This window comes from Citrus sinensis, chromosome 3, assembly GCF_022201045.2.
Source record: "Citrus sinensis cultivar Valencia sweet orange chromosome 3, DVS_A1.0, whole genome shotgun sequence".
NCBI classification, from domain to species: domain Eukaryota; kingdom Viridiplantae; phylum Streptophyta; class Magnoliopsida; order Sapindales; family Rutaceae; genus Citrus; species Citrus sinensis.
This window is the reverse complement of record NC_068558.1, coordinates 14705251-14720477: the sequence shown is the minus strand read 5'-3', so window position 1 is coordinate 14720477 and position 15227 is coordinate 14705251. Positions and strand designations below refer to the sequence as shown.

Genomic DNA, 15227 nt, shown 5'->3' with positions numbered 1-15227 from the left:
CAGTACCATTAAGTGTTTGATGGCTATTTTGCTCAATCCATAACCATGAAACATATTAGATACACATACTGAAGTCATTTCCTGTAATAATAAACAAATAATTATACAAAAAGTACAAAAATAAAATCAAACAAGGCATATAATAGTGTGTGGAACTGTTTGCCTATTTACAAGATAGCACTCGTGTAACTTGCTAAAATACAGGATTATAGTACAGTAAATAATCAGAGAATATATTTAGTGAAAAAATATTTTTTTTTTTTGCACTAGAAAAATGCTAGTGTCATAACAGCTACGACATTTTTCACACTTGCACGACTGTAGTCGTGTAAAATCATACATATACGACAAAATTCGTGTAACTTTTAAAATCACACAACTACAATTCAGTAAATAGTCAGATGGCGTATTTCTTCTAAAAAAAAAATACTTTTGCACTAATAAAATACTAGGATCTCATAATACAACACATGATTATACAACAAATACAAAAACAAAATCAAACAAGGTATATAACAAAGTGTGAAATCGCCCGTCGTCTTGTAATTGCTAGTTTACAAGACAGTAGTCATGTAACTTGCTAAAATACACAACTATAGTCCAATAAATAGTCAGATGATATATTTAGTAAAAAGAAAATGTATTATTTACACTAACAGAATGCTAGGTGTCATAACGGCTACCATGTTTTTCACACTTGCATGACTATTGTCGTGTAAATTCATACATACACGACAAAAGTCATATAAGTTGCAAAAATACACGACTCGGTAAATGGTTAGATGACATATTTCTTCCCCAAAAATTATTTTTCTTGTACTAATAAAATGCTAGGGTCTCAAAACAGTTGAAACATTTTACATATTTGTGCAATTGTAGTATGTAAGTTCATATGTATACGATAGTAGTCGTGTAACTTATTAAAACATACGACTATAGTCTAGTGATAGTCAGAGGACATAAATAATGAAAAAATAGATTTTTTGCATCAATAGAATAGTAGGGTGTCATAATAATTAGAATATTTTGTACACTTGCACGATTGTAATCATGTAAATCCATACATACACGACTACTATCGTGTATGTCGGGTGCAGAACAAAATTTTGGCAATAAATTCAGGTTTCAACGAATGTAGTTATAAAATTCATTAAATAACAGTGATATGATGCAAATGTAATGGAAATATGAGTTGTTTTATTATTTATCACAAATCAAACAAAACCCTAAAAATAATATAATATCAACAAAATGAATAAATAACACAAAATAAATATAAAGTTTCAAATACCTTATTCATGGGATGAATAATGCACCTAGCTGCAAAACTAAAATCTCAGTACATTGGTTGTTCATTAGTGATTTTGAGAGTGTGGAGTGAGTTTTTGTTGTGTGGAATTAAAAAGTGTAAGAAGTAAAGAGTGTTGTGTTAGCCTAAAAGGCTATACATAATGTAACTTCGATGATAACAAACATATGTATTGAGTGATTTAATAAATATTGTATTTTACATTTTCACTAGTTTTTGAAGGATAATATTTATGCAAGTGAATCAAGTGAAATCAAGATTGAAGACACTCAACAGACAACGGCGACATCAAGAATATCGTTTAGAGTTCAACGAATAAATTAGTGCGATAAATTCTTGTAAAGCCGGTATGATTTAATTGATGTTTGATTTAGCATTTGAGAAACTCAAGAAATTAATTTAATTAAATACTTTTTATAAACTAAAAGGTTTTATTTTTATAAAGTAAAGTATTTTGTGGATTTAAGTAATTTGGACTTAAATGCTAAGATTTGAAATCTTTGATTTTAAATAAGTATTAAATTTCGGAGTTGGATGTTTTTACAAACATTTGAAATGTTTTGGGCCATACTATAATTTATGAATATTTTGGACTAAAGTGAAAGGTTTTGAGAACTTTGAAAAAATGAGTATTATGTTGAAAAGGATCTTTGTGCGAAACAATAAAATATTTGGGGCCATATCATAATTTCAAAAAGTTTGGGAAAGACAACTATTCTTAGGAAGTTCTGAAATTGGATCTATTTGCAAAGTGTTCTGACATTTTGGCCCATAGTATAATTATAGAAAGTTTGGGGTCAAAGTGTAATTTCAGAGAACAGTGTTACTGTAGCAAAATCAAAAATAACGGTAATATTACTGTTCCTGAGCGGCTAGCCGGATAAATCATGTGGCTAACCGCTTGAGCGTTGGAATTTGCCTATAACGGGTAGTTTTTGGGCTTCCACTATAAAAACTCAACTCAAACTTCATTTTAAGAATTAACACAAGCAAATATAAGATCATAAAACATATATTGAGCTTCCATTTTGCAAATCATCATTTATTGAACCATTATTGAGCTATAATTTGTTATCCACTCTTAAAGAGAGTTTCATTGTTGTGATTTTCATTTCTCATCAATTTGTGAGTGTACAAGTGTGGGAAACACTTGGGGTGAAGAGATTGGGGATATAATCTCTTGTTGTAAAGGTTCATTGACACCTTGGAAGTCAATTGTAAACATTTGAAGCCTTGGGAGGCTTGGATAGTGAAATCCTCAAGCGGGTGAGCTTGGAGGCGTGGACGTAGGCGGGGATAGCCGAACCACCTAAAAATCCTTGTGTTTGTTTTCTTTTCCCTTACTCTTTTAATATTGTACATGATTGAATTTATTGTTTTTTATTTGATTAAGGCGATAGATTAAATTGTTGTGCGAATTGTATTGCATAAATTTTAAAATCCCAATTCACCCCCCCTCTTGGGTTGCATAACTTGCATTTCATGTTGGAGGTGAGTTGTGTGTATTTTATATTTTTCTTTAGGGATATTTTAGATAATGTACCACATAAAAATACATACCTACATAATTTTGAAGTATGGAGTATATTTAACTAAATAACTTATTTTTGAGTATCTTTAATTAAAAACCCCAATGTTTATTTTAAAATACATACCTACATAATTTTCAAGTATGGAGTATATTTAACTAAATAACTTCTTTTTGAGTATCTTTAATTAAAAACCCCAATGTTTATTTTATGAATGTCTAATTTTACTTTATATTTTTGCCTTTTGGTAGAAGGAATCCCTTGCTGAAAAAGATTTAATTCCTAAAAATGAAGCAGAAGCTGACATTTCGGCTTTTAGAATGCATAGCCATAAACGTGAAGATCGAAAGAGATTGATCCCCAAGCATGTGCCAAGAAACCAGTCATTCATGGGAATTTGTAAGCATTGAATTGGTGACGGTCATATGCTCAGAGATTCCTGTTCTGGAATTTGCTCGTGGATCACATTTTAATGCCGAATAATTAATGCTTGCATGCTGTCACACTTTTTCAATAACGAATTTGATTCATCTTTGTTTGCACATGAACGTCGGAAACGGAGGGCACCTTCTGAACAATTATTGCATGTATTGACAGTATTGTTGCACTTGAAATCCATCCAATTGCAGCAAATGATATTGAAGAATTGAAAAACAGATAAAATGTTAATAAAACGCTGACCAGAAGAGGTTTATGCACCTACTATATTTTAGGAGATTTAAAAATAATTTTAAAAAGTTAAAAGTTAAATTTTAATATTTGACATTTTTTTAAAAGTTATTTTCGGCAAAATCCCATATTCTACAATATATTTTAAAAAGCAGGAAAGAAATAATTTTCTAGAATCACACATCCTACAATAGTTTAATAATAAGATTTACTAAATATATATGATTGCTTTTAAAAACTCACATCACTTTTAAAAATAAATTTTACTAAATGTTTTACTAATTCTATTTACAGCTGATTAATTATTTCTATAACATAACTAATAGTAATTATTTTAAAAACTACAACATTACTAAACTGACACTAAACATGTAAATTTAGTAGGGATTGTCAATATTTTGTCTTTTTTTATATGAATAATATCATGATATTACGTTTTGTTATATGTTTTTAATGTATGCTTTGAATTTTTTTTAAAAATTAATTATCATTTATGGATAATTAATTTTTTATAGTATAATTTAAAGATATAATTCAAAGATATACTAATTGGAGCTCGAAAATATGATCATATAAATCTTTGAGAGATTTCTTCCCCCACCTATATTTATGGAATATGAAATATTTAAGTCATCTTGTGCACTCAATTTTTGTTGAAAGAAAGACCCACCCCTAGGTCAGGCTTAGTTAGTAGGGTATGCTTGATGATGCTATTTGTACATAATTGATAATACTATGTTATTAATTAATACATTGTACATAATCCGGTGGGATAATCACACTTAAGAGTTAAGACCTGTCAACTTAATGATTCAATTTATATAGAGTGTATATATCTGTTAATGTAATTAAGTATGTAAAGTTCTGTGGTAAATCATCCCCTTTTCCATCCTTGTGGGATGGGGCTAGGGATTTTGAGTATTTTTATATGCCGTTATGGAGGTTATTTCTTTTTTTTTTTAATATAAAAATATCCGGCCAGGTTTAGTTGGATTTTTAACTGTGAATACCAATGCTGCACGACCCCGTGCCCTTATAGGTTACATTAATTACAATTGAAAAAAAAAAATGCATTATCAATCTAATTGCACGAGGCACATGCCTTATGAAATAGCTAGTATTGATGTTTGAATTTTTCTCAAAATTGAGGGCGAAAACCTAAGCAGTAAGCAATGAAATGACACTAACCAAGCATGCATTATCCATGAAAGAAACCAAAAATATTTGTTGGGTAATCAACGTGATTGATGCTAGAATCGATAATGGAAAAAAAAATGACCTTAACCAAACCTATGATTGAGATATGACATCCTACACATTATTCATTCTGAAAACGATAATGTTTCTTTTCCAATTTTCTCGTCCTTTTGAAGCACGTCTGTAAAACAAAACAAAACTTTAAAAAGACTACTCTATCTTTGAATTGTTAATTTTTGCTGCATATCTGACAAGTTTTGGCAATTTTTATTTTTATTTTTAGAAGCTTATGGATAGAATTTATTTTCAAAATTTAGTTTGAATGTTGCTCCAAGTTTATTATATCGTGATCAAGAACTATTTTCAGCTTATGTAATTTTTTTTTCTTTCTAAACATAGATATGTAGATCGGTCATTTTATCAAATTCTTATCGTATAAAGCTGTAGTGTGGATCCCATTTGCTTGATAACTCACTTTCACTGCAATAGTTGAGTCTAGTGGCTGAACCTTCCTTTTCCTCTCACTATGTGAGTAACCCTAATCTTTCTGCTAAAATTTGTATACCTAACTCATATTCATAAGCTAATTTTTAAATAAGGTAAGCGATCCTTTAGTCCCCGAGTTTTAAATCCATTACTCAATTAGTCCCTATATTTTTAGAAAGAGTTATTATCCTTTTACTATTTAAGTGATTAAGAAATGACATCTAGGTACAACAATTATTATACTCTAATACTTTACTATTAATAATGTTGAGTAGTTATGTATTACAAGTATGGTACATTCCGAATTTCATAATTTGACATATAGGTGTTCGTTTTCAGTGTATAATATATCGTGTCAAAGTTTGCAACGAGACGAATCTAACCCGAAATTGCTTGTGCCATTTTGCCTCGGGGTTGAGCCAGAAATTCTGCTTTTTCCTTAGTTGTTTCCTAATTTTAAGATTTTTTCCTATTTTTCCTGATTCTTCTAAGATTTTTATCTTTTTTTCAAAACCCAGATTTTAGTATTGTTTTTTTTTCTTATTTTGATTAGAAGAATTTAATTATCATATTATATTTCAGATTTGTCTATTTTGGTAAAATTCGCAATATTTAAGTTTGTTATAAAAGGGGCTAAAAAACCTAGTTTAATTTGTTCAAAATTTTCAATAAAATTTATCATTATTAAGAAACTTTTATGTCTTCTATCAATCTACTTTTAGGGTCTCCGTTTTGTCAATTAAAAAAATTACAAAATCTCACATTTTACTACTTTCTAAACATGATTATTAGTCGACTGCTAACATCATGTTGATATAATAGGGGTAAAAAGTGTCTTTATACATAAAATTACTCCAAAATTATAATTTCATTAAATATAAAGGGTAAAATTGTCATTAGAGACATAATGAATTAGAAATGACTGAAAGAAAATGTTAATATGCTTTGTATTAATATTTTCTAACCTGATAGTTTTTCAAAGTAAGTGCAAAATTAGTGATTTAAAGGTGAAATGTAACGAACAACTAATAATATTAACGACAAAGTAGTAAAATGTAAGATATTATGATTCTTTGATAGTAAAATGTTAAGGTACAATACTTGCTGCACCTAATTGTTATTTTCTAGTAATAAAATAATAATAATAATAACGCTTTGAAAATTACCTAAAAGGTTTTTGTCATTACTCTCATAGTTGTTAAATGGTTTTTGTCGTTATTCTTATAGTTGCTAAATTGGACTTTCCAAGGGTTAGTAGTTTTTGTGTCCGATGAAAATTAAAATAAAAATAAATTTTAATGGAAATGTATGCACTATACACCATATGGATGTTTTGGATAATTTTAAATAAAGGAACTAATTAAATAATTCATTAAAAGCTAAAGAAGCATTTACACTTTTAAATACGAGTTAGACAATGAGCTTCCAAATGATTTACCATAATTAAAGAGGACAAACTGGAGTTTTTTTCTCCTACACCATATGTTGTTCTTTCTTCTATATATGTTTTTTTCTTCTATAAATAAGAGTAAAAGATCATGAAATCCTTCACTCTCTCAAAGCTTAATTATATATAGAAGTTGCATGTTCTTGTTTTACTATTAATGTTTTTCTCTTACATCTCATTTTCTTTTGCTGACTTTGTATTGCAGATACAACTTGAAATAAGGTGCATATTCCAATGCCAGGTGATCTTGTTCTAGTAAGTAAGTTTTAGAACAATTAAAAGCAAAATCTTGCTCAAGACCGCGCAATTTGTTCATGAAAAACCGCATCTGGGTATTGGTTTGTCATGTATTTCATCAGTATTTACAGAGAGAAGCAAGAAGAAGAAGAAGAAGAAGAAGAATAGAAGATTGGATAAAAATGGATGAGCCTATACCTTGATGCTGCTGCTCATGTATATAGGCTGCGTGGTCTTGTGCAAGATTTTACTTGAGAAAAATATGCTCACCTCATTTGCTATATATATTCAGTATAAGTTTAGTTAATTAAAGTTTCAGTGTTAATTAAAGTTTCAGTGTTTATTCAGTCAGCTGATATAGGTGCTTTTCCCTTTTAATCTTTTTACTCTTTTTTTAACATGAATATTTACTTGTTTCCAGGTATTCTGGTGGGAATTTATATCAAGTTTAATAGATTTATGATATAAAGAGGTATATTTTTACATGACTAACAAAGTATATATAGGTTAATTACAATTACTTCATTTTGATACTTTTTCAGCTGTGGCAGCAATGTGTAAGCGTTTTATGTTGCTTAAATGATAACTAATTGACATCTATCAGATGCTTTAATAAATGCTTTGTTTGATTTTTGTACACAGGAAAAACAACACCAGTTACCAGTATAATTACATGTAATTAATATATTAACAAACTAATTCATTCGTATGATTGGATATGCAATAAAGTTATTTTGAGTTTATTGTGCTTATGCATTATAGTTTTCTAATATGCATATGAATTGATAGTATATCCACTTGCAGTGCTAAAATGAAAATATAAGACAAAATTGCATTAAGACAAAATTACACAATTAACAATTTTACCACTTTAAAAAGATAAAATAAAAATAATACTTATGAAAAGTAATAAACAACATCCAAACTTAAACTAATCCAACATCTAAAAATTTAATTATACAATCTAACAATCAAAATTAAATCATTGTGATACAATAATTAATAATTAATAATTCATCCAAAACATATTATATGATAAAGACAAATTAATTTTTGTAATAAATGGGTCGATAATTATCTTGAGGTGGTCTAATACGAATATGATAGGATTATTTATCGTAACATGTTGTTTCAACTTATTTATTAATTATGTCAATAATCAGGCACGTGGCTTTTGTATCATAAAAAATATTACCATCTCTTCGCATTAGTTACTCTAACTAGTGTATTTCTATTTTTTATTTATTAAAATTTAATTTTATCTCATGCAGCCAAAAAAAAAGGGGGAAGATAGTTAAGATGGATAAAAAGAATTGCCAAAATTCATAATTTTTCTATGATAAAACCTCTCTATAATGATACTTTATGTAGGAATAACCTCCATATAATCAAAAATAATTCTGATTTCAATTTGGACTAATTATAAATAAAACATAAATTCCACATTATAATAAATTGTAACTTTTCTAGAATGTGTACATAACAAATTACTAGGCATAAAATTGTAATTTGATTTGGGTAAATTTCACATTATCTACTTGTGAAATGTCAACTTATCCTCATATCTGTTTAAAAGACAAAAAAAAATAATGGGGTTTAGGTTGAAAATCTTTTTATCTTATTTATAAAAGTAGGGTTAGTTCAGATTTACAATAATTTAGAAAATATTTAGAAGATTGTCATTTTATCAGAAGATAATTCAAAATTAACTTCTTTTTTTTTTTTACTTTTTAAATTGTTGAATAGAGGGCTTTGGAATTGGAACCACGTAAAATCAGTTTTAAAATTAGGAATGCTAGAATTATGAGAGTAAAAATAATAAAATAAATAAAAATACAAACATTAAAAAGTATGAAAATCATTATTTTAGGCCCATGGCCTTATCTCCAAATTAGGCCCAATCGTTTTTATGATGCTTTTTGGAGGTCCATACCCGGCCCAAATTATTCGTGGGCCCCGCGGGAATTTATGCCATCCCAAAAAACAGAGAAGCTCCGTCCAAAGTGCAGTCCGCCAACTGCCAAGTGATAATGGGCGCCATGACAAGCATATAATCCAGCGACGAAATCTTCACTGCTTACCATAAATAAATTATAGTAACAATAATTCAACACGTCTCTTTTGCTTATCTCGATCTGATCGATAAACATTTTCGTAAAAAAAAAAAGAATAATAAACAACAAATGATTCAATTGCGATTTTTGAAATCCCCTTTGCTTTCCTCCTCCAACATTCTTTCCAATTTTTCTCCGAAACCCAGAACCGGAACCCTTCTTCCTCATCCCGTCACCAAGTTTAAGCCTCTTTCTCAAATGGATTCTTATTCTACCACTACGACATCGTCTTCTTCTTCTTCATCGAAGCTGCTGTTTCGCCAGACGTTTGAGAAGGAATCCTCCACCTACACTTACCTTCTTGCTGACGTCAATCATCCCGATAAACCAGCTCTGGTTAGTCTCTCTTGTTTGTAAAGATTTTGCGTTCAATGGGGGCTGTTTTGGGAATTTTTTTATTTTGTAAGTGCTTTTTTTTTTCTTTCTGAAAGCACTTTGTTCATAAGTGCTTTTTCTGGAAGTACCTTTTTTTTTTTATGAGTGCTTTGCACACGCGTGTTTTATAGAAAGATCTTTAATAGTGTGGTCGGAGTTTTGTGATTATCTTTTGGGATTGTGTTAAGGGGCGGACCTACAAGAAAAAATCGTATACCCCTTATTTTTTTTACTAATTTAGTAAAATAATATATTTTTTATTTTATTTTTATATAGGTTGCTAACTTAATTTTACTTATATTTTTATCAATTTATTATAACAATAAGATTTTTATTTTATATTCAAATACGTCCTTACTGAATTATTTTTATATTTTCATCAATGTAATATAATAATAAAATTTTTATTTTTTATTCAAATATGTTCCTAATTCAAGGCAAATGCTATGTTATAATTAATGTAACATACACACTCAATAACAACCACACAAATTATGTGGGTCTATTATTTGTGTGGTTGTTGTTGAGTGTGTATGTTACATTAATTGTAACATAGGGGCTCCCCTAATTCAATTATCTTTATATTTTTATTAATTTTATATAACAATAAAATTTTTATTTTATTTACAAAATTTTTTTAATTTATTTATATTATTTTCAATTAAAATTAGTGACTTATTTTATAAAATAATTAAATTATATATTTATTGAATAGATTGAAAACATTTGGGAGCTAAAATTTTATTATTGCCTTGATTTATTTTTAAAAACTTCTAATTAAAAAAAAATCAATGTAATATAATATCTTCACTAATATTAAAAGTACTTATAAAAACAAAATATAGTAACAACTATCAATATTTTTCATAAAATTTTATATGAATTTTTACATTTTATTTATTAGTTATATTAAATAAGAGGACGAGTTAGAAAATAAAATTTGAGTATTTTAAGAAACTTTTGATAGAAGAATCATGAACATCTAATTTTTTAAAGGGAGATAGAGCGCTTGACAAAGAAATAGTTGCACCCAAACACTTTTTTGTTTCATTGAATTTAGTTTATTATTGAAACTTTTAATTAATAATACTTTCATAATTTGAAAAGATGAATAAATTTTAATTGTTTAAATTATTAAGTTTGATAATTTAGTACTTTATTGCAAATATAAAAGTTTTACTTATTATTTTTAATTGATTGTAATTACATGTATTGATCTATTTTAATTTTAAATTTTAAATTGATTTTTTAATCCTCATATAATTACATGTTATTATAGGTTGCAATGTCATATTTATATATTGAAAAATAATATTTTCATATTTAAGTTGTCTTTTATTTTTTATTCTTTTTTTATAATTATTTTTGTTTATAATACATTTTTAGAGGGACAAGGTTCTTAGTGTTCCTCCTTATTTAATGTACTTATTTCTACATATAAATTTTTATGTTCACTTCAAAATATAAATTTTAAAATTTAGTCTAGGTAATATTAAGTCCTAGGTCCGCCCCTGATTGTGTTGAAATAGACAATTAGATTTTTGAGACAAAAAAGGCTTCAAAATCCCGTCTTGGGAAAAATAGTTTTAACTGCTTTTTGTAGAAGCACTTTCAAATTCTGAATTTTTGGCTTACCCTTATGCTAGAATCTTGAAATGATGGCATTTCATAAAACCATTTGATTAGTTTAATTTCATGCAGTGAAAATGCAAATCCATAACTTGAATCCCCTTTAACATTCATTTTTATGCTAATGTTCATATTGAAATGCCTTTGAAATGTATGTTTGTATTGGAAGTTGATTGACCCTGTCGACAAGACCGTTGATAGAGACCTGAATGTTATTAAAGAACTGGGATTGAAGCTTGTATATGCCATGAACACCCATGTACATGCTGATCATGTCACTGGAACGGGTCTCATTAAGGTTTGTTAGTATTCATTTTCTACCATTGCTTGTGAATCTGATGTCTTATTTTTACATGGCTTAATTGGTGCTTGTTTATGTACTTGTTTGCTGCAGAGTAAGGTTCCGGGAGTGAAATCTATTATATCAAAAGCAAGTGGTTCCAAGGCTGATCTTCATGTTGAACATGGGGATAAAGTCTCTTTCGGTGATCTCTTCCTTGAGGTATGTATAGTTGGTGGCTTCCAAGCTGCACTAAGCAAATCTTAAAATTTATTTCTTATGGGGATAAGGTTACTAGCCTGATATGATGTCCTGTTTGCACCAATCTGTCACAAAAGCAATAGTTTCCTTTAGGTTTCTTTCCAGTAGGAGCTCAACAGAGTGAATGACAAAGCAGATATGGTTGTGATGATGTCTGGAGGAAAGCATAGATTGAGGCATCAGTTGATAATTGCCTAAAGTAATGGCAAAAAACGATGACAAAAAGGCCTCTCTGCATCAGAAAGTTTCTCAGAAATAAAATTATTGTACAAGTTCATTCCTCTGTCTGGACTTTATTCTAATATGATTACCTAGTTTTGCTGCAGATATGATCTGCTGAGTGTTTTCAGACCTTTAGAAAATGTGATACGCAGAATGGTGTGGATCTCTGATCTGGATTTCTGATGATTAAAATATTGAGTCCGCAGAGCAAGAAATCACTTTTCTGGATATCTGTTTGCTAAGTGGTTATCAAACTTATTTCATTGAAGATGGCATATGAATGATAGAAGTTTTATGTTTCTGTGAAGAACAATCATTGAAATTAAATTTGTAAACTACAGGTCGCTGTATATGACATTACTTATAGATTTAGTTTTCTGCAAATTTTGCTGCTTGCTAAATCAAATGTAGCTGTGCAGGTTCGTGCTACTCCTGGCCATACGTTGGGTTGTGTTACCTATGTTTCTGGTGAAGGACCTGATCAGCCTCAACCAAGGATGGCATTCACTGGAGATGCCTTACTGATACGTGGATGCGGGAGGACTGATTTTCAGGTATTGGGTCTTAAAACTACTTGATCAGGAAATGAAAATCTTTTCAGATAATTATTCATAAATGTTCAATTATCAGAATCTCACATAGAGCTGAAATTTTTTTAAGACAATAACTGCATCCTGTTTTAGTCAAAGAATAATGGCTGTGCCGTGTGAGTTGGCACATCTTTCCTATCAATTCTGGAAAGAATAATGGTTGTGCCGTGTGAGTTGGCACATCTTTCCTATCAATTCTGGATCATCCTAAGATTTTATGAAGTGTTCTAATTTTTATATCTTCTGTTTGGTAGCTCATGGATAATAAACTAATGGCTTTTTTTCATAAAAGGATGTGGAATAAACCACTGTGGTGAGTTGTTTTGACAGAATGCAACTCTTTTAAAAGGGGATGATTCAGGTTTTTACAGTGGTGTTTTATATTGTTTAACTCCTTCATAAGCATTCAAGTACCATCTGTAGGTTAGTTTGAAACCATGAGAAAACAACACACTTTATAGTTGTAATATTTTGTTTCTCTTCAGCTGATCCATCTTTATCTTTCCATTTTGGTGATTGATTTTGAAAAGATGTTTCTTCTTTGGGATGATGTTCATTACATTATCAAGCTTCCCTAGTGATTGATAATTTTATCCCATAGTGGCAAATTTATTATTGTTATATATTATCCTGTGTATTCAAACCATTTGGAATACCTACCTGTGATATTTCATTCCACAAGTTTCTTGACTATCATAGATTTTAGGTTCTAACAATACTCTCCCATAAGAAAGTTTTGGGGGATTTTGGGGTATCAGGAAAGGGAAGAAAGGGCTTATGTGGTTTTCATTGCTTCTTTAACATCTTATAAATGATGGAAGGTGTGCATATTTATTATTCTTTTGTTTTTAACTCAGACAGAACACCTTCATGCTTTTTTCTCTTCATCTTTAATGAATGCTTTATATGTGGCAAAGATTTAATACTTGTTACTTTCTTGAAGGGTGGAAGTTCAAGTCAGCTCTACAAGTCAGTGCATTCACAGGCAAGGACATGGGGTTCTGTGAAAAAAAGAACAAGAGTGAAAAAAAAAAAGAATTTAATACTTCAAGCCTTCTGTTAATTGTTACTAACTTTTTTCTTGTGTTTCTAGATATTTACTTTGCCGAAGGACACATTAATCTACCCGGCTCATGATTACAAGGGATTCACAGTGAGTTAACAGTCAATGTTGCATCTTTTATTTATATTTGAAATAGTCCAATAACGCGTAAAAGTTGCTTATACTATACTGATATGAATTTCAGGTAAGCACAGTGGGAGAGGAGATTCAGTACAATCCTCGCCTAACGAAAGATGAGGTACTTGTTTGGCTAATGTTGAATTCTTTTATTTCTATGGATTACTCGTGATTGCATTATCAACTAACTGTTAGAGCCCTTCTAATTGGGAGGTGGATTGTCATTGTTTTTTCCTTAAAAGAGTTTCGGTTAGATTTTCATTTTGGGTATTCTTTTTATGACAATACTTTTCACAACATTTTGCAGGAAACATTCAAATCCATAATGGAAAGTGAGTATATGCAAATTACATGTTGAGTTTGATTTATCTTATATTTAGTTGTAGTCCTTTCTTAATCTGTAAAACAACTAACAACTGGGACAAATTTTTTCACTGACAGATTTAAACCTGTCATATCCAAAGATGATAGACATAGCAGTTCCGGCAAATTTGGTTTGTGGAATGCAAGATCTGACCTCCAAAGCCTGATGAGCTTCCTTGGGCGACGCCCAAATGGTGATAACCTCGGTACCTGCTGTTCAAGTTACTCTGTACAAATGATATACAATGGCTCTTAATTGGGATAATACAAAACAATAACAAAGAAAAAGTTGTTAAGCACCTACATAATGTATGGATCAGTGAAATGATGAAAATAAGATATAATTGAATATCTTTGTGGGTTGGTGTTGAATGTCATAATTGTCCTGGAATCTCTGTTGTAGGAATTGCCTTGGAATTGTTGGATAAGGTTTGAGCACTGGAATTTTGATGCGTGAATCCCTTGGCTGGAAAAATTTAGATTGAAATATATCTGGCTCATTCGTCCCAATAGAGACAAATTCATGTACTTTTAATACTATGAAGCATTTGAGGTCCATGGTTGAGTGCAGCACATGAATAGCAGGTCCCTACCATGTGTTGGATCCAATCCCATTTCCCAATCCTGCCTTCTTTGGCAAATCTATTAATTCAACTAGCACAAGGCCAACTAGATTACTTCACTCCTTTGTCCTAGGAGACTGATTATTTTAATTTTTTTATACAATAATTCTCTTCAAAATATGGCAATATTTTCTTTAAAAGCATGCAATAATTTTACCTAATTTTCATCTAAGGTCCTTTTTTTTTGCGTAGGCCTTAGGCCGCAAGTTTTAAAGTTAAAAAATAGTATGTAATCATATACTTTCGCAACTAACAAGATCTCATTGTGAAAGATTTTTATTCTCAAAAGTGAATATTTCAAATGGGTCTAACACAAATGCTAAACTCAATAATCTTATCCAAAGTTTTGATAGCAATTTTTGCCATGGATGAATAATCAAAGCCAAGGTAACTCCAATAAACAAAATATTTCTTGTGTTTGTATAACAATAAAGTTGATTTTCTTACAAAAATTGGAAAATAGACTAAGGTTGGACTTCCATTCTAAATTTCAAATCACCGGATTGATTTATAGAAAATTTGGTATATTTGTGATTATCAATACCAAGAAATTTATACAAATAAAATTTTCATGTAATAATAAAAAAAATCAATATTTATTACTTAAATTTATTAAGGATTTCATTTTGATGGAAAAAGAAACTACATTTTTAAAAATTGCTCTTAATATGCTACGTTTACAAATTCCAAAATACATCAACATTAATATCAAAATT

The 15227-nt window shown here is 29.5% G+C and overlaps 1 protein-coding gene and 1 long non-coding RNA gene across 2 annotated transcripts; both read left to right on the top strand.

Annotated features, from left to right (window-relative positions):
* Positions 1-6526: 6526 nt before the first annotated feature.
* LOC127901260 (uncharacterized) lies at positions 6527-7347 on the top strand. Its single transcript, XR_008053405.1, has 2 exons — positions 6527-6718; positions 6843-7347. It is a non-coding gene; the product is annotated as an uncharacterized LOC127901260 (long non-coding RNA).
* A 1332-nt stretch (positions 7348-8679) lies between these two features.
* LOC102607739 (persulfide dioxygenase ETHE1 homolog, mitochondrial) lies at positions 8680-14239 on the top strand. The gene is made up of 9 exons (XM_006477879.4): positions 8680-9324; positions 11162-11290; positions 11387-11494; positions 12175-12309; positions 13289-13330; positions 13439-13498; positions 13593-13646; positions 13833-13857; positions 13967-14239. The coding sequence occupies exons 1-9, from the start codon at positions 9058-9060 to the stop codon at positions 14053-14055; spliced, it is 909 nt and encodes a 302-aa protein (XP_006477942.2). The 5' UTR covers positions 8680-9057; the 3' UTR covers positions 14056-14239.
* The last annotated feature ends 988 nt before the right edge of the window (positions 14240-15227 follow it).